The 21490-nt window shown below is 38.3% G+C and overlaps 1 protein-coding gene across 8 annotated transcripts in view; it reads right to left on the bottom strand.

Annotated features, from left to right (window-relative positions):
• HIPK3 (homeodomain interacting protein kinase 3) overlaps nucleotides 1-21490 on the bottom strand; it is a 69608-nt gene that overhangs the window by 20191 nt on the left and 27927 nt on the right. For all 8 annotated transcript variants that reach the window (XM_085579629.1, XM_085579628.1, XM_021527592.4 and 5 more), the window contains one exon: nucleotides 918-1041. In XM_085579629.1, the coding sequence (XP_085435755.1) occupies nucleotides 918-1041 (124 nt within the window). The remainder of the gene's footprint in view (nucleotides 1-917; nucleotides 1042-21490) is intronic.

Here is a 21490-nt window from a genome sequence, read left to right as displayed (position 1 = left end):
ATATCTCCTGAAAATAGTTCTAGCAAACAAATTTTCAGAGAAGTAGGTCTGATCTGTCAGTGCAGAAAGCCAAAAGCCCACTCCATGAGCAGGACTTGAATAACCTAAAGAGCATCCTCTGAACTAAATGCTAAATCAAAGATCAGAACTTAGCAAGAAGCCAGTGCTGCTCTTGTGGGGTTTTCAAGAGATTGCTTCACTTGCCAAGTTCAAAACCAGGTGGGCACACTCAGAATGCTGATTATATTCCTCCTAAATTCCACATTATTTTCTAAGTGTTGAAAATAAAAATGTTCTACATCTTTCATTAGAAACAATGCAGGGTTTTATTAAGTTTGCTCACTAGTGCTGACGGTGTCAGTACTGAAAACTCCAACAAAGCAAGGGCAGAGCTTGAAGAGCTCCAAGCTTTACCCCTGCCTAGCTACAGTATGATTGTGACAGCTCATTCTTGTTCCTCGTGAAGTACAGGCTCTCGAATCCTTGAACTTTGCTGGATTTCCAGAAAGCAGCAGAAAGTATTCAGAGCACAATTAATCCTGACATCTGAATAGACATTCCAGAGTCAACCCTGTTCATGGCAAATGAAAGAGAGATTATAATGCAGTGATGGTAGCTGCAAACTTTGCTTTCCATCAGAAACAGCAGCTTTAATACCAACATCCATTTCATAAGATGGAGTGGGGAGGACAAATGGAAACTTAATTCAAAAAAAAGCAGCACAATATACAGTCTGGGTCAGAACCAGGATTTATGTTCCCAGGACAATCAATAAGGCTAAACTAAAAACATTGAACAGACTTGAATAAACACTACATAATAGGGGAAATTATTAGCATTTAAAAGTCTGGATTTAATGATCTGAAAGTCTTAAGTTGCAGAAAGTGCAGATATGCTTGTGAAATTTATTCTACTACCTGGTCATATTCCAGTGCTCCTGGGTACAGTGGCCATCCAAGAAACAGCTCTGCAATCACACACCCTAACGACCACATGTCTATGGCTTCACAAAACGGCAATCCCAGTATGATCTCTGGTGCTCTGCAAATCAAACACGGTTACTGAAGTTTTTTCCTTGGGGAAGAAAGGTCATTCAACAATCCAACATGACAAACAAAAAATAAGAAACCAAAATCTGTTTCTTGATAATTATTTCAATAAAATCACAGCATCAGAAATTGCATTTTTATTTTTCCAAGTAGCCTGTGCCAATATATTGCAGCTCCAAGATGCTTTTTTACTACAAGTACCAGTTTGCTATGCACATGAAAATAACTAATATGCCTGGAAAACAGAATGTCCCTGATTCAGAACTTTTGCCTTTCCTCCAGTATGTCTCAAATGAGTTGTCTACTCAATATCATATATCTGTAACTATATTCCAAACACAACAGTCTTTTATCTCAAAAAAAAGCACCCAACTAGAAGTTTTATCTGAAAATCCACTTACACACTTCTCAACTGTACAGTACAGTTAAAGCTATTTAAAATATCAATTTAATTATGTAACTGCAAATTAATGTACTCCAATCAAAGGCTGAATGTGATCAATTTTTAAATCGCTTAAATGAAAGCACTGCATTCGCTAAACAGAACAGGTGTTATTTTTCACCTAAAACAAATGTGAATTATTTAACCAACACCATCTGAATTTATGTCTGCACTCAAGAACCAGAAAAATTGGTATTGACACAGCTGCTAAAGGGGCTTTTAACACCTCTGTTCACGTGGAATGGAACTCAAGTATTTCACAAGTATCCATTTTCATTGTATTTGTCCTTTTAAAACCTTCCCTCCCAGCTCATTCAAGTTATTAACAAAAGGAAAAAGAATTAATTTGTGTCTGCATTCTAACACGGAAAGACGGCTGGAGATGTAAAATATTATTTCAAGCATCACACTATGAAGGGATCCACTTTTAAAGCAGACAATCTTTTGTTTGCTTAGCATGCCACAGAACAGCAGGAAGGGGGTTAAAACAAAGACGGTAATCCCAATGCAGCTGGGCAGAATGGGAGCATCCAACTGACCAGGAAACGTGGGATCTCTCACCTGGGGAAAAGCTCACAAATATTACACTTCAGCATATCCTGGAGTAGTCTATTGACATTCCACACACAAAACAGGCTCTGATCATAGTAAATACCTACATATCTCGTTCTCCTCTGACATCTACCTTTATCAAAATAGTCTTTAAATTACTGACATGTGCTGGATTAGGAACAAATTCCTATTTTTATGCTACGTTGGGACAAAGAAGCTATCTTGTAGCTGTAGAGCAGCCCAGGAGCTCAAGCATCCCCATCCCTTTTCACAAGGGGAAGTTGGCAGAAGCTCTACATAGACATATTTCAAGCTCCAGGGATACACGCTCACCACCAGGGAAAGGACTCCCAATTCTCTGCCCCATCTCCGACCAGTGAAGCCATTCGGGCTGTTGCCACAGGGAAAACCCAACACCTTTCAGATGAAAAAATCTATAGGACAGGATATGCTGTTAATTATGTACTTTCCATTCATGCTGGTACTTCAGTTCTCCCCATCCTTGCTACAAACCATTTTGGATGTGATTATATGAAGGCTAAATCTTGTCACACTGGCAGTGAAACTGGAGAGGCTCAGTTTTCCACTGCCTCCAAAGATTTGACTGCACTAAACTTCTGAGGATCAAACATACATACTTTTACAAGGCAGGATCCTGACACTGCAGTAAGTCTTAGCTAGTTTTGTTATCCAAGAAATCAATGCAACATCTCTGGATGCCACAAGACAGAAATAGCAGTGAGAAGCGTCTGCCTTTCCCCGCTGGCTGGGTGCCAGTCTGCCTATGGTTGTTACAGATCTCTGTTAAAATACACTTCCTTTTGTTGCATTATGTTACAGCCCTGAATAGTTAATGAATATACACAGCCTATGGATACAGGGGCTTTAGCAAATGCTTCTGCTAAAATAAGCTCTGTAAAACCTCTTAGGTTTACTCGATGGTTAATATGTGTGCAGTGCAAAAATAGCCGCAGTCCGTCGGTCTGTCTGTCCCTGTGGAGAGACAGGATCCCAAAGGAGAGAAGGATGAGGGTAGATACAAATGCCAAAAAAAAAAAAAAAGAGAGAATGCTTGCTGTGTTTCAAAATACAGTAATCTGGTAGTTTCCCCACAAAGAAAAGCACTAATAAGTAAGTTGAAGGAAAAGAGAGGTGTTTCAGGAGAGGTGAAGTGTTCCTCGCTTGCCAACACCAGACCTGCCATCCAGAAAGAAGAGGAAATAAATGTGCTCCTGAGCACAGCTACCTGCACCATTCCACAGCACAGGGAACAAAACATATTTTCAGGCCAGCTTGAAGAGAGGAACATGAAAAACTGCTGCTCTTTCAGGGCCAACGTCACCCACCACGTCTCATGTCAGTCCTTAAAATGGGGCAACTTTCTCACGGCACTTTAAGTTGCAGGAGAACTGTAACTGAGTTTGATTATGTTTGGAGTGGCCTTAACCAGCTCAAATATTTTTGTTAAATGAAAGTTTGTTAATGTCATGCTCAAAAACACCTGCTTCTGTTTCTCCTTCTTTTAAAGCTCTCATTAAAAATCTGTCTGGAGAGCTGGAGAGAAAAGTGTTGAAGCGGACAGAATCATTCTTCAATTTTTGTTTTTAAGATGACCCACAGCTGTTTTCTCCTATAAGGAATATTTCAACATGCACCTCAAAAGGATGATACTCTTTTCCTAACTACACAGCATAGACAGGAGAGTAGTAGGAACTGCAGATGTCCCAACAGTCACTTTAACATCAGATTACTCAAAAAACAGCGTAACTTCGTATTTCTCTCTCTCAAAACAGCACCACGCACACACACAGAGACTCCTGCTTGGTTTTTACTGCAGATCACGAGATGTGCAGTGCACCAGAAGATATCACAGTCTTCTGCAAACTTCAGCAAACAGCAACCTGTTATCCCATACCAAGACATCAACAAGGAGAACACCAGAATTTTCCAAATTTCTTAAGGTCACTGAATATTACTTAAATGTACTTAAATTAAAAGCAAGGTTTTAGAGAGAAAGCATCTATTCATTCTCATTAGTGTTAATTCAACATTAATTTAAAACATTATCATAAAACAGCACAGCTTAGACTTTATACTTAGAAAGGTCTAAAAAAATGAAAGACACAAATGAATACTTGTTTCAGCTGCTTGTTTGGATAGTCACATTTCTATTTATTACATCACAGACCACAAATACATATCCTATCCTATAACTTTCTGTAAGCTTATGAGAAAAGAAATTACACAATTTGTTCCATTAAGTTGTTCAAAGACCAAAATATTTCATAAAATAGTTTAGCTTCAGCATGTTAGCCAGCTTGAAATAAAGCAACAAAACAAACAAATTTACAGAAAAATTAGATCAGTCCTTGATGGAAGATTAAAAAAAATAACAAAAAGCCAAACCTCAAGCAAAATCTTAAAAAAAAAAAAAAAAATCAAAACTGCAGCATAGTAACAGAAAACTACTTCCAAACCTTACACTGGGGGAACAGAGAATAAAGAGCAAGAATTACCCATACTACAAAAATAAGTCATAAAAAAAATTCTTAAGAAGTCAAACCATTTCAGATGATTACTACCTAGAAACCATTGGTCAGAAGTCCAATTTAGAACAGAAGTTACATGAAAAAGCTAAAACCCAACAGTCGTTGTACAAAGTAACAACTGAAGAACAGCACAAAACAATAAGAACAGCAGCTTCCCAGAACTGTACTTTCATGAAAAAATCAGTTGAATGCAGGAATAATTTCTCAAATATGTTCCCATTGAAGGTCCCACAGTCACACTACACATACCCCCTCACAGATCAAGGAAGTGAGGCTAAAGATTGAGCCATTTTTATTTCAATTTCCCTGCCAGTGTATCACAGCACTGCTTTATTTACCTGCTGCTCTCCAGACTGGGGAGTTTAGAAATAGTTTTCTTCCCCTCAAACTTTACTACCTCTATTTACCACTGTGCTGACAATGCCTATTGATTACCTACTCTGGATACAACACAATGCCACCATGATAAGAAATACTAATACAAGGAAGCCATCAAAAGGGTAGGATGTTTATTTTTTTTTATTAATGACCTGTTGAAAGCCCTGGTACGGACCACTCATGTAAATGAATCCACTTTGTGTGAGTTAAAGTCAAACCAGATTACCAGCCTGAGTAAAACCAGTCTTTGCCCCTGCAAAGGCTGAGGAATAACCACACATGGGTTGTGAGATGCATAATTCTTCTCCTAAAGAAACGAGGCCTAAAAGAAGAAGCAGATGCAGTAAGTTAATGAGATGGCAATGGGTATTCTGATGAGTTGTCTCATGAACAATTAATTCTCTTCAACTACCAGTCTTTACCACACATGAAGGAATGCAAACCTTTCTTCAAGATCTGCAAGAACACGGGAAAGACTCTTGGCTGGAGGGATCAAAATCAAGCTGGCAGCACCCAGAAAAAAACTCCCAGGCAAGTACACTTCAGTAATCTGAAGGATGAAATGGGAAGGAACCATGTAATGACAAAACCTGGAAATGATGAAGGATATAAAGATCAGTTGGCTCTGTAGTGGATTCATGATGGTCTTCAGAAGGAATTTCAAAAATGCAATTAAACCAACACAACAACAGGAAGTAGAGCATACATGGTGTATTAGTAAACCATATTGAAAATTAATGTACCATATTCATTAATTAATTATCCAGAAGAAAATTATGTTATAAATTAACCAACTTTTCAATGAAAAATCTAGACAATTTTACAGATTACTCAAGAAAAATATTTTACAATTGGGAGCAAAAATAATCAGGACATCAGTATTTATTTTTAAAGGACAAAGACATGTAAAAAATATTATGCCTTATATAAAACTAGTGATATTCCCTCACCTTGAATAGTGTGTGTTCACTTTTGAATTCTGTGTTCAGTTTTGGTCACCCCCATCTGAAAAAGGATACATCAAATAGAAAAGACGCAGAAAAGAACAATACAAATTAAAGACTTGAAGAGATTCGGGTACAAGAAGAAACCCTTGTTAGAACTATAAAGCTTCAGGAAAGAATGAATGATCAGTAACATTATTCAAATTATATAATAAATAAGGGAAGAGAAGCAGATAGGTGTTTCTAATGCCCTGCCTCACACTAGAAGACCAAGGAATCCCCCACCCACTTTGAGATAAAGACTGATGTAAACATAAAAGTGGATTTTTAAAGCCAGAATTACAATTACTCTCAGAATCACAAGTCACTGTTGAGATAAAAAGTATTAGGAGTATTTAAGAATGGATAGACAGGAAAATATCCACAAGTAAGGGTTGAATCCATGTAGAACAAAAACAGCCATCAATTGTGTAGAGCTGTAAGAAAATTCCATCAGAAGACACTGAGGTGCAACCTCGTGCAACAGTAAATTTTCTGCAGCAACAAAAGACCAGGATACATAGACTGCTGATCTGAGAACATACACGTATCTTATTTCCTATGTATTAAAATCACTATTCTTGCACAAATATACGAGTTATCCAAGAAAATCCCTTGACACAAACTACAACCTTCTGTACAATCTTCTAATCTCTACAGTCTTCCTCATGGTCAGAGTAATTGTTACTTGTAATGTCATTTTGTTCAAATAAGAATTCTATCGAGAAAATTTATAGGTGTCTTTAAAATAGTTGGGTTACATATTAAAAAAAAATCACTCAATTGCACTTCCTAAGAACACTTTTACAGCTGAATTTATTGTCTCTTGCTTTTAAGTGCATTGAGATGTCAGAGGCAGACTGGCAGTGTCATGTGATAACATACATTTGATCTCAGAAATGCAAGTATGATACACAATGCCAGACAACAAGCCTTCCTCCCTATTCTTTGGAAGGAACACTGCTGCAAATCAATAACGAAAAACTGAATTCTAGATTTACATTCATACTCCTGGCTTTTGTAGTTTTCTAGGGTTCTTTTAACTCTTTCATGATTAGGCATTGGGAAGTACGCAAGCAGCAGATTCTGATGGGTGGTATTTCTTTAAACTCTAAGAATGTAAGAGGACTTGGAAATCAAAAATATAAGTGCTCAGACACAGACTCAGTAAATATTAGCTAAGCTGGATAGGGGCATCTTTGAGGTAGCAGGAAAGACTCAATTCCACCACTCTCTGCAATTCAAGGCTATGTCACCATCTACCTTAAAATATAGTGAGAATACTTATGTTCAAGTTGATATAGGAAGTTACCCCCTCATTCCTAGTCTCATTCCTCCTCTGAAGGAGTTTGGTGCATGGGAAGTGGTAGTGAAGACACAGGGAAATCAGTCTCTGTATCTCCTGTAAAATCCTATGGCCACAGGATGTTTTTTTTTACAAAATTGAAACCTCATTTTTGCCTAATAAAACATTTTCATAGGACTATGCACACTCAACAGCTAGAAAAGACCTAATTCCTCTCAGAGCCTCCCAGTGATAGATATATATATAACATACAAGACTGACATGCAGCTGCCAGTTTAACTTTGAACCCTGATCTGCCCTAGAGAAGGATTTAAAAATCTTATATAGAATGTGGCCCACATACGTGACTACTTAAAAAAGAAGCAATCACTGCAAAAAATACTTTAGAACTTATAGCTCATAACTGAATGGGGAAAATTCACCAAGAAATTAAATGAGACAAAAAATTAAATCCTAGGTAATTTCCTCAAATAATAAAAAAATAATAAAAAATCACAAGTTATCCTAGATCTTTTTCCTGATACTGAAAAACAATTCTGTTTGGAAAGCATGAGCACAAATTTTAAGCTAATATATTTTCTCTAACCATTTACCAAAAATATTGAAGATAATAATTTAGTTATTCCTCTTTCATTTATTCAGATGAAACTAATAAAACAAGATATTTCAGCAGACTCTTTTCTAATTATCCACTATCTCTCATGAAAGGAGAAGTTGATTTTATTAAAACCAGATGTTTATGCTTCTGCCTTTACATGATTTTGATTTTCCTTGAAAAGACTTACAGAGTGATTTATTTATACACTTGATAGGTTAAGCAGTTTTTGAATTACATGAAAATTAAGCAAAGTTGATACTTATGCAGCAACAGAATGAACAAAATGGTGTCATATAAACTCTTCAGATGTTTTATTGATAAATAAAGCCTGCTATTTAATACATTTACATTTTGGATAGCAAAATGTTGATATTTTTAAGTGTCAAACGAGGTTACTTACCAATAACTGAATTTGGACAATACCCTTTGTGTGCTTTAGGATTTACTCTAACTGTGGGACCACCCTGCAGTGCTTTATCCTTCCCTGGCCGAAGGCTGCAAGAGATGGTCACACAGACATTGCCTCTGCCCAGAAAAGGAGAACATCCAAAATCTCATACAGAGGTTTGGTACAAAACAAACCCTTGAGATGAGCTGCTGAATTGTCCAGATTATTTCTGAAGAAAACCAGACTTGAAATGATTTTGCTTGGAACAGGCAAGCACTGTGGAAGGGCAGGCAGTGGGGCTGCTGGCAACCATGAGCTGACCTCCACCCAAGGAGAGGATCAAACACTCATTTCCAGCTCTGGAGGAGGACAGGAGAAGAGCACAGCGTGGGATGTTTCAAGGCCTCACAGCTCAGACACATCAGAACTTAATTCCCTCCCTGCTTTACTTTGTTATGGTTGATTCTGTGGGAATAACAATTTCCAACTCTACAAGGGTCTACATGGATTTGCAGAGCCCAAACACTTCAGCTGAAGAACAGATAGAGTTTCTACAAAAAGAGTAAAAAGCACAGCACTATTTGCTTTTAGCATCCTTATCAAGAATGCCAATGCCTTGTAAATGAGTTTTCTGCAAAGGCTTTTTGTGTTTTAACCCTTGATGACAACAGTCCTACAACTGGGCTCAGGGTACAAAGGTATGGTGGTGCCAAAGAAATAAGCAGACAGATCCTACTGTAAAAAAACCCAGCAGACACAAGGCAGTGGAAAGAAATAATTTTTTAATATGACTGATTAGCATGAGGGCCTCTGTTACTGGCATAGTTCATGTAAAAAAAGAATATATAAGGATGTTGCTGTTATGTCAAGAAGTCAAGTGTATCATGTAACATGCTGCTGTATTTTAACCAACTACTTAAAAAAACAAACCAAACCAACAAACAAAAAAAAACCTTACACACAAAAATATCCCCAATACCAAAGAAAAATCTAAGCTGAAAACACAAAGGAAAGTTTATTTGATTCTTCAGCAAAACTTGTAAAAAAACTTTGCCCTCCAACACAGGGCAACAAGACACCTGCCTGCTGCAGGTCGGCAGCTCAGCCCAAGAGTTCAAGAAACCATGAAACTTCTGAAGTATTTGAAATAATTTTCCAGCATAAAGCTGTTGCTTTATGTTGCAATTCTGCACTGGAGATGAACATGCCCCACAAATACTGCAGAGAGTAACAAAATCTGCTCACACCCTCATCCATTGTAAAAAGGATTTTTTAAACTGCTGATACCTGCCCATCTGGGTGATGCAAAGTCATGTTCTTGTGAAATTTTGCAACTCAGACTGATAAATTTCGACTTCAAATGACATTGCTTGAATTATAGAAAGCTCACCAAAAAATAAGAGAAAAAAAAAACTTTACAAGTTTGTAATCTTGGAAAAAAAAAAAAATCCATATTTTTTCATTACAGATTACAGATAATTTATGTAGTGACACTAGATTATAAAAACATTGTCAAATCAAGATTCAACACTGACAACATGACATCAGAATAAAAAGAAACAGTAGGTTTGTTAAAGCTGTTTAATTTTGAAAGACAAACAAGCAACAGACTTGTAGGAGAATCTAGTATTTTTTTAGAAGTGTCTATTAACAACATGATCACTTAGAATTCAAATATTCAAAGCAGATAAAGTTTAAACAGTAGTGTCTTGCAAAATGTCATGTATTGATGCTACACTGGAGATTCATGTCCTGTTCACTAAATAAATGGAACACCAGAATCCATTTCACTTTGAATACTCCCCTACACAAAGTGTTATCTAGACACTTAGTACCTATGCCAGCTGTAAAGTGAAACACAAAGAATTAGAAAGAACAGTGAGAAAAAAGAAAGTTATTACAGAAAACTTACAGAGCAACAACTGGGGCAGATGAATTAACACACATGAAATTAAATCAGCTTTCTCAAGGTTACACTAGTAGAGACCTTTCGGTGAATAGAAATATTTTTAAATGTTTCTAGTTACTAAATATTCTGTTAGATTATTACCCATACATGTCTGGCTCAATGTCCTGTGGGAATCTGTAACTTCCACAGAGCACTGCAGAAAAACACACCCAACACTGAGTACATACCAACACATAACAACCTTCATTCTCATTTGAATACTGCTGCAGTTATTTATGCTCTGGCAAGTGAACTGACTGTCTGACTTGGCGAGTTTTTCCCATACAAATTTCTATGATTAGACCCGTGGTGTAAATATGACACCACCAGAACAAGTCTCATCCTTACCCATGGCTTAGCAATCCCACTGACACATCCATGGGGAAACACAGCAGCACCTCAGCTTTGGGGCACAACAGAAAACCACCTGCTAATGTTCTGGCAGAGCTAAGAAATTATTTTAGAAGATTTAGAGTTTTGTTTTTTTTTCCCTACCTGATGAATTTAACCTATGGACTGCTAATAGGAAATCTACACAAGTCTATTTTGGTAGGTTAGACTGTTAAGACCTCAGCCTTCCAGCCCATCCCATCACACCACAGTCTGCTGAAAGAATCCAGATGCAATGGTCCCTCCAGATGTTTCACCCCAGGCTTGAACCCCAATAGAACCCTCTTTTATTGTTCTCTTCATATGCTTTTTCCTCTCTGCTTTTTTCCCTATTCTTCCTTCCCTATTATTCCACGTTAGTTTATTTGTCCTTTCCCGTTGAAAGGAGAGCCTGTCTATTCTTAGAAGAGTTTTGGATCCTAAAATAAACTGCTTAACTATGTATCTATTACATTCAGAACTGATGTCACATCAGACCTGACAACGTGCTACAACAGGAACGCGACTACAGCCAAGAGCCCCAGCATTTCTGCAAGCCCTGCTTTGCAAAAGATTTTTGAAGTAAACTCACATTCAAAAATGCATCTACCCAAACATTAAAACATCGGGTAGGGACTTTTTTTCCATTTCTTCTCACTACATAAATGGTGATATTTTTAAAGCCTGATATCTAATACTAAACCCCAGTCCTCTACTGCCACACTAGAGGAAAAAAATCAGAGTAACCAGATGGGAATTCTTTTCAATCATGCTGAATGTTAAAATGCTGCTGTGAGCAAACAGAAGTTAAAAACAGGTAGTGCAATTTAAATTAAAAAAAAAAAAAAAAAAAAAAAAAAAAAACTGAGATCTAGATAATAACTAGATAATAATGGGAGCCTTTCATCTGAGTGAACCCTTTGAGACTGGTCCAGGACACTAATAATTGCAAGTAGCTCATTAGTTATGGTTAAAAACTTCATTCTGTTCCCAGTATAGCCAGACACTCATGCTAGGAAAAGGCACACTTGTTGACAATAATAACAGAAGCAACAAGGATCAAATAGACAGGGAACTTTCCCCTCATTTACAGAAGGGCTACTGCTCAAACTGGACTGAAGCACACGGACTGCTCAGTGCCATGAGCTGGGGCTGAAAAACTTTTGTCTCCAAGAGGAAAATGAAAGGGAAGTTATCTTCACTGCCTGCTCTTCACAGAGTGCAGAGAAAGAATTATACAGAATTTCACAAGGCCCCCACAAGGTTCTGTTGGAAAAGTGTGAGGAGCAATAAACATTTCCTGGACTTTAAAAAGTAACAGCAATAGTTATTTCAAGAACACAACTGTCATTTCATTTGAACTATTACACATGTATTAAGATAATATCAATATGTCAAGTATCTCAAATATGTCCTCAATAGAGAATAAAAATACACACTACATAAAGCCCATAATCCATCTAAGTACCATACTAGGCCAGGAAGATATTCTGGGTTCAGCTTTCAAATGACTTGTACAAAAATACAAAACCAAGACAATGCCAACTAAAAATTTATTCAAAGCATTAATAACTAACAAAAATTGCAAAAATAAAATAATTGTGAAGTTAGACTATGTTGCATGTGATGGGCAAACCCTGAACACTGCCCTAAAGGCTATGGGATTATGAGAGCCTGCACAGTGGGAGTATTTACCAGGAACTCCTGCTCCTTGAAAAGATGAAAACTGAAGTCCAGTTAACAAATCTCCACTAAAAAGGTATTTGTGATTTCATTGGATATGTGTAAAATTCCACATTGGTTTGTTTCCAGCATATACGAGTTTTCCATGGGGAAAAACAAATCCTCAAATCAATGCGCTACTTTTCCTTAGTGCCAGAAACTATTTTTAGGTTATGTTGTCACACCACAAATTGATAGGACAAACTGTCAAAGGCCAGGCCTGAATTATGCCATTGCTTTTTAGTAAAGTTCCTAACACTGGTCTTTGTGTCTTTGCTAAGAGACATTTCCTTTGGAGTCAAGTTCATAAAGTTTTCTGACAGTTTTACATTGTGCTTTTCACATTTAGGAAGAAGTCAACTTACAAAAATAAGTGTAACCTGCAGATGCTAAAATTGGGAGGGGAAAAAAAAAAGTCTTATTAAAAGAAAAAACAACCCCCAAAAGCAGCCACCTCCAGCTCCATTTCAGCAATGTCCTACTTTGCTGCTTGCAGTCTGAGCAGTCCCTACACACACTTCAATTGGTAGGGGAAATCTTGGTGGTTTTCTTCTAGATTCATCAAGGTGCTATAGTTCTTTTGAGTCCCTGACAGTGACCAAAGTTTATAGGTGAAATCTGACAGGATTGCTGTATCAGCTCAATGGGACTTTTGTGTAACATGATTTGCCCCATAATCAGTTTTCCTGAATGTCTTCCTCACAAAATGGCAATTTTAAGATTGTCATCAGTAAAGAGTATTGACCATATAAGAACTTCTATTATCCATTAATAGGGTAGCACAAACCACCACAAGCAGGCCAATATACTAAATAAATCCTTGGCAGTAATCCTACTGCCAAGACAGGCTTACAAATTTGTTTACAATTACCCAGGAAGAAGTGCTGTCACCCAGCCTTGCCATGGCTCTGTAAACAACATATACATGAATGATGCTGCTGGGAAAGGAGCAGCAAAATTATCCATTATCAGACAATTGTGGAGATGCTGGAATACTTGAAGCCTTCTACAGAAATAGCCTCTTGAGAATAAATAGCTGGAAACAAGAACAGTATCAGATCTACATCAAAATCAAAATAGAAGAGAATCAGAGCCTGGTAACATAACCTTATGAGGAAGAGTCCATTAGAGCATAATGATAAATGCAGGTATTTTAGTCATTTCAGAACTAGCCAAACTCTTTATTCTTATTATTATTTTCTGCCTCTGATGCTGGAAATGGCCTTAGGGCAAATCAGCTTGTACTATGATTTAAGATTACAGAATTTTACAACATAAATAAAAATAACCAACTGAGAAAGAGATAAAATCCAGCAGACATCCTAAAAATCCCCAAAGATGCATTTTTGAAATAAATTTTCATCCAAAGATGGAAATCACTAGACTGTACAAAAAATATGTCACTGACTTATCAGGCCTTGTAGGGTACTGTAAGTACCTAAAGACAGAAAGCTGCTTTGGTGAGGTGGCAAGAAAATAGGCCTTTACCTGGGCGACCTGAAACAATAAAAGGCAAGATGGCCCTGTTACAAAATAGAGATTACATTCTGCTATCTTTTCAGATCCTCTAAGGATGGCCAATGTAATATTACATGGTTCACTTTAAGGCTTATTAACTACCATGCAGCAATAAAGCGCATTATGATTACTAAGTGCTTTCCCCAAGGTGGTTACAGCTCCAAGAATAAGGAATGATCATTTTTGCAATTTAAAACCATAACTACATAACATATTCATGCAGCTGTAGCAGTTAAACCTGATGTAAACAGGTCGACTGATTAGGTGTGAAGGTTTCTCAAAGATGCCAGACCTGTTTCTAAATCAATTTTATGATTTTAAACCCGATGAAAGCAGACTCAAATGCATATCCCCGATATCATTTTATGTTCATATGAACTGTGGATGACAGGATACAGATGACAGGTTGCCACTCACTAGATTCCATCACCTTTCCAATCTCAAAGCAGCATGGTAAACTACCAGGAACACCAACCAACCAACCCAACAAGCATCACCAGACTTTATCTGCCAAGGGCAGGGGGAAAGGCTGTTCAATATTCAGTGATCACAGTTTCATCAGCAGAAAAAGAAAACAAAAACAAGCCTACCAAATTGAAGAGGACTACCAAAAACAGGTTTTGTTCTACAGAATAAGCACATACCTCACTGTGCTGTGTATTTCTTATGCCCCACTGGTGCCAGTATACCCACTGAAATGAGAGACAAGTGAAATCATAGTGGTTTTTGTTTCACTGTTCAGCACAGAAAAGAAAAATATGTTAAAAATCTGTTAATTGAGAGATTAAAGTTCCACCAGGAGTTAACTGAAGGGAGTCATCATGCATTTAACTGGCTCTTCTTCCTCCTAGGCGATTTCATCACCCAACCTCCTGAGGAGGAAGAGGATCCAGGGGGATCTCTAGGGTGAAAACTGACCCCTGGGAACACCTACTAACCAGGTAAAGCAGGCTTCATGAGCTCCTCCAAATCATCAGTGTGTCTCCATGCAAGCTTGCTATGATTTAGAACTGTTTTATAAACACAAGCTTCATTACAATTGTCACACGCTTGGTATTTTCTAAACAGCAAACAGGAACAGACAAAAACGAGCTGATGAAGTCAGTGCCCACACATATCAACACGGCTTTAGATAAGAATGTTCTGAAATAAACAGCATCCAAAGCTACTGCATGTGCCACTGCTTCAATAAGAAGTTATTGCTGTGTCATAACTGTGTCAAAAAAAGAAATCACAAAAATATCAAGGCAATGTTTACAAGTTGCATGATTACTTTAAAGATAATTATTTAGCTAGAACACATGACTTATTTCCCTATGAAAGGCTCTCTACTTAACTGGATTAACACACTATTGATAGCTAAATTCCACTGCCAGAGGCTACTGTCAAGTCATCATTTCCAGAACAAACCCATAAGCTATTTTCTTTATCCTGTGTGCAACTATTACACCAAGCTCATCATGAATTTGTTCCCAAAGTGCTCTAAAAAAAAACTGCTGCAAAGAACATTCAAGAGATGCATGACACAGGATTACCTGTTCTAATGAAATTAGACCACACATCAGTCACAGGTTGGAAGGCTAAATAAGTTTAGCAGCCAACCAAGAGCCTAACAACTGATTTTAAACTTTTTTTGGTTTTTTGTTGTTTTGGTTTTTTTTTAGTTTAAAGACTGTTCCATTTTGATGCTGTGAAAATTGACTATTGCCTGGAACTCACCTCTCAGATGTTTTCAAGGGAAAGCAAATCCAGCTCTGCATTCTCAGCAAATACTTCTCATGAAAATGTTTACATTTTTCTTATCAAAAGCAACCCACAAATATGTGCACTCACTTTCTCCACCCATTTCTTAGCACACACAATACACAGGTTTTACACAGAGATGTGAGATAGGAAAGAACAGAATTAACCTTCTTCAAGATAACCTTTCCTGCACGAAGTTGCAATCAGGGTAATGCCACTGGAAAATGTGCCCCATCCTGTGTAGAGCCCTCACCCTCACATTTCTGTGGGATGCTAACACAGAGGTAAACAAGGAAAAGCAACTTCTGACCTCTCTGCTTTCATGGAATCGTCAAGAACCATGTCAGCACAAGTAGAATCCTCATTTTTTAAAATCTCTTTTCCATTTGCAGCATCTAACCAAAATCAAAAAGAAACCGAAAAAAATCCCTGAAAGTGGCGTCATCGTTTGTTGCTACTGTACTTCACATAAAGGGAATTTCTTTTAAAGTTGGGCTCAGCAACAGGAACAAAAACGATAAAAAAACCTAACTGGTTGCAAACTGGGGAATTTTGGAGTCTAACTTCCTTCCTCGTCTCCCAACAACGCTGTTTCCTGATGTTGATAATGCCGGGTGGGAGACAGCACAGCCTTCCTAATGAAGGGCCCCAAAACACCCCTGGCAGGGCCAAAGAGGAATAACCAAAAAGGTCAAAGAACACAGGGAACACAATCCAAAGAAAACATGTTTGTTACGTGGTGCTGCCTGCACGGAGGACTGGGAAAGCAGCTTACAGTCTCCTCATTCTGCACTGGCAGGAAGGGCCACCCCACCGCAGTGACACGAGGCTGCTTGGAAAATGTCACCCATCCTTCCAACACCATTTTCCTTTTCTCCTGGGCTCTTGTCCAGCTCAGCAACGTCAGCAGCCACCGGTCACATTTCAAAGCACTGGTCACTCATGCAATAAAATTGCCTGTTGCACCACACAGCAGCGCCTCATCAGGACCTTTTCACACAACAAACACAGAGCCTATTCCATAAAACTGAACTGGACTGGCCAGAAGTGCAGTATGTCATTAATTAAAAAAAATTTAAAAATAAAAAAAAGCTACCTTTAATGTGCTACGGAGACTGGACACTGACTGCATCTTTGAGTTTACATTCTTCACTAAGTTATTAGAGACAGCCCTCTGCCTCATCCCATCTTTTCCTGAATGGGTTATGTTTGATGCAGGAGAAATAATGAGACTGAGCATAGGAAAATTCCCCCTTTACAAAGGAAACCATATTGTAACAACATCTAGGTCTACTTGAGATAAATTTGTTGATCATAGAAATGTGCATCAGGTACTTATTTCTATTATTTTTAAATGTATCTAAAACATTACCCATTACAAACCAAAGCATGTGTTGTCACATGCAAATTATACAAATCAGGTTTCAAAGCACGACAAATTTTTTGCAGTTTTCTTAGACAAACCACACCTGAGTCCAATAAAGCAAAAAAGACCATAGCTAATAAAAAATTTTAAAAATTTTAAAAAAACAAATTGGAAACTTAGTCTGATTTTAAATGGAAAGTACAAAACTTAAAATATTTCCCTTAAAATCCAGTTTAAATTAAAAGCTAAGTTCGACAAAAAAATTTAAAAAGCTGTGTTAAACCACATCATAAATTAACACCTAGGGTATTAATCCCTTTCAGCTACCACTCCTCTAGTAACATATAACAGTTAATTCAATGTATATTAAAAAAAAAAAAAGAATAACTTGTACAAGAGATTGAAGAGAAAAATATATATATATTAACTTGTAAAAGAAAATACTGTTAATTGCACACAGCCCCTTTCCAGTGACTCCCACCCCTCCTGCACACCAAAATTCCAGCGTGCCCAGGAGCGTGGGAAGGGTCCCATTGCATAAGATGTTATTAAGGCAGCAAAGCCTGGCTGCTTAACTGCAGATACTTAAATACTCAAAATAATTGCACAGATTAGGCAGCCACTGCAGCCCCAGCGCTGCCGAGCTGGGAGCAGGGAGCTGTTCCAGCAAACCCTCTCCAGGTGCATTCCCTGCCCCAGGGGCCGAGCTGGGAGATGCTGACCCCTGGGTGTTTAGCAGGAGGCAGAACAGGACTGACCTCCACTCCTGCTAGAGCCACAGCATTCCAAGTGATGGAACAACCCCCCAAGCACAGAACTAATCGTGCTACATCAACAAGGTAAATGTGACTCCCACTGAAGTTAATTTACAGTCAGAAAGCACTTTTCCTTCCTGCTCAAGCTACAGGACAGTGCTTAGGAGAAATACGTGAAGAATCCCACATTACATTATTTCAGATGTTAAGCATTGAAGCGTATTTCAGAACAATCTGGGCTTATTTTAATTTTTCAGCTATTTACTCATAGGCTCAGACCTACAGAAGTTTGGCACAAGATTCTACATACTAGTTAAAGCAAGCAACACATTATAAAGTATTTGTTTCTGCAGGGGATGATTAAAAACCCAACCAAAGGATCTAAACAGAATAAAAATTAAACACAGCAGCACACTGCTCTGAGAAGGCAATCCTTTAAGTACAGGTATATACAGCTACAGTTATCTCTGAGCATGCACTCCCTTCCCATTCCCCAATACATTTTTTGGGTGGGGATATCTTTTGCTTTTGGGGGGTTGTGGCTTTTTTCTTGGTTGGTTTGGTTGCTGGGTGGAGGGTTTTTTGTTTGCATTTGCAAGGATATGGCTGCTTTGTCTTGTTTTTTTCAATAAAGTTCCCTGACCTGTCTGCAGGGTTTTTTGTTCCTCTTGCAGTGGCAGTGCCATGAGAAGCAAGCGTTGAGCAATGAGCTGGAGAGAGAACTAAGAACACAGGCTCTTAGTCAACATCAGGAAACTATTTCCACTCCAGAAGTCAGGAAGCTTTTCGCACTTGTGCCACATTCTGCTGTCATGCCACTCAAATGTAAACAAACCTATCAACAACCACTGGACTTAATTAGATTCGCTGTGGCTGTTTCTTCAAATTTGCACTACTGCTCTTCCCAGACAACAATGAACAACCCTCAGTCTCTGTTTTGTTTTCTATAGCATACAAAGGCAACACAAGTGTTATTGAGTTAGTCCAGAGCTATGCACACACTGACTTGCCAAATAGCTACTGCAAAACAGCAAGGACAACTACCTACCATCTCCTTCCTTTTCACCCTCCAGGAGTCACTTTGAATCCTGTCTCTACTCTGCAGCTGCTGTTCCTACCTCTGGCACTGCCACCTTGGGGATTTTCATCTCCTGTCAGATTTGGGCTGAAGTACTCCAAGGTTCAGTGGTACTGGGACAAAGGCACACTTTATGCACGTTAATCAGTCAGACAAAAAAAGCTCAGAGGTCAGCTCTCAAGTTTTTCCAAAAATCCCCACTAGATTATACCCATCCAGCAAACATCAGATTTCTTACTGCAGGAGTTTCTTGCACTTCCCATTTCAGAAGTGCAAGTGCAGGTCACCGAGAGCCCCCTCCAACAAGCTGATCACAGCCCATTTTCAAAACAGGTGTTCCTGCCCATCCCCACAGGTCAACCACTGGAAAGTTAGAGGTGCAACACACAGAGAAATTTCAGAAATTTATCTCTCACTATTCTCTCATGAAAAGCTCAAAACATTTGAGGAATCTTTAAGAGGATCTAAATGGACACTGTCTCATGCGGAAGAAAAATTCAGCTACATCACTGTAACTTAAAAATTGCAGAATGAATCCACTCCAATGACTGCCATTAAACCACTCACACTTTTGATTTGCTAAAACACACTGACCTGTGTACTGCCTTTCACCTCAAAGCATGTAAATCACATGCTTGACAAAATGTTAAGTTTGTCTCACAAAGGAAAGAGCCGTCTCTTAAGGCACAGCCACAAGCTTAAAAAAAAAAAAAACAAAAAGGGAAAAATGTTTGACAATATCTTTCTAACCTTAGAAAGCACAGCTAAAATCAAAGCACAACAGCACAGAAAAACGAGTTGTTACATCCAATTTCATGCACATTTAAAATACAAAAGCCATGCAACTCATGACCAAGAAGGACAGAGAGCATGCATGTGTGCAATACTCAGCGGTGGGATGTACAAATAAACCACCACCATGTAAAGCAGCTTTCTGCCATACTTCAGCAGCCACAAATGAACACAGATTTCCAAGAGGTACACATTTTGTCACACAGTCTCTGGCTCCCCTGAGCACCCTCAGCCTGGCCCTCACCATCAGAAACACATGGAAACCCAAAACAAAAACCATGTTGAAACTAGGAAATTGCAGGTCTCCTGTGTCTGGAGAGAGAAGAGCACTAATTATGAAGTGATCGACTTCTATTAGAATTTTTGTTCTGTCAGTAAAGGAGAGGGAAGGGCTGAGGTTGCTGTTATGCATTTGGCATTCCACATTCATGTAACACCACCTTCTTTGAAATGGTGACATTGATGCAGATTCTGTATCCTGGGGGAGTGTGACCTACACACATTGGTTAAGGAAGTGGTTGAAGGGGTATTTCACTGGCATTATTTCAGACAAGCCTGCAGGAGAGAGTCAGTGCTCTCACAAAAGCTCAGTCCTCTGGATACACAGAATGAAAATGCTGAAGTGTTAATAAATACTATTAGAACAGGAAACCACGTATGAGCATGACCCCCATCCAACCTAGTAAATTAAATATCAGACTAAGTTCGGGGGTTTCTCTATGGGGATTTTTGAAAGTTTTGAATGAGTTAGAGATGGGACCTCTGAGTTTTTAGATGATGGGGTTTATTTTCTTATCTTCTACACAGGCAGGAAGGGTGAGTTTGGCTCACATCTCATACATGGTTCAGAAAGTCACAAGACCCCTAGTTACAAGACATTTTAAGGATTTATTGACTAATAAAACACTGCCAACAAGGATATTTATGGTTTTGACCCAATCCTTCAATATTTCACCTTACAGACCCATAGTACAATATAAGCTCTCTTAGCCAATTGTGTTATGGCACACAAACTCACAGTGCTGCATTCTAAACTCCTTGTTTACCTTTGTAACTACTTTTATTTTAAACTCTAAAACTCTAAACTTTCCCCCATTTAACAACATATATCTCTACTTCAAACTATAAATTTGCATTCTGGCTTCTAACAACTACGTTTAGAAGCCTTTTCCAAGGTCTCAAATAAAATCCTGTGTTTAATTCTAAGCTTTGTTTTACAAGCTCAAAGTTCTAAGAATTCCTTGCATTTCAGATTCCAACATTTCTCCTTTAATTTTATAGCAGATACCTCTATGTTAGAACAGAGTCAGCGGGGAGTCATTTGATGATATTTGTACAAAGTCTAATAATGATTCTATGAACAGACACATGAAGGAGAAAAGGTGTTTTCTATTATGTAGATGCTTAATAATCCTAACCTCAGAAGAAGTGACGTGTAGAGAGATTAAGTGGAACAAAATTAGTGCTAATTTGTCTTAGGCAATCCCGAAGTAGCTCTTTCAGGAAGGCAACTACTACAAATTGAATATCCCAAATGACACATGGCACCATTCCACAAGCAACCAGCCCTGTGGGACAGTCATTCTATAGGCAGGGTGGAGTACTGGGGCACTAATGACACAAGCTAATTCCTAATTATCCTGCTATGTAATACCCTGCAGGGTTGCAGGGTTTTTCCCTTGTTAAATATCAGTTAGTTTCCTAAACTTTTTTTTGGTAGGCTTTTAGCAGCTTAACAACTGCTGTCTATATTAAACGCTACATCAAATAGGAAAATTACATAAAGCAAAAAAACACTAGGGACGCAAGTGGTGTTGGTCAGAAAAAAAACAGGTCACTGTCAACTCAGTAAGAGCAGACTCACAGGTCATGGCAGGGCCAAGAGACCAGTTAAAAACCAGCAGAAATAAACTTGGGAATCAGTGAAACACTCCTTGATTTTTAGTGCCTCTCT

Source organism: Lonchura striata, chromosome 5 (genome assembly GCF_050655825.1).
Source record: "Lonchura striata isolate lonStrDom1 chromosome 5, ASM5065582v1, whole genome shotgun sequence".
Lineage (NCBI taxonomy): Eukaryota > Metazoa > Chordata > Aves > Passeriformes > Estrildidae > Lonchura > Lonchura striata.
Note: the sequence above shows the minus strand (reverse complement) of the source record. Positions and strands in the feature narration are given on the sequence as shown.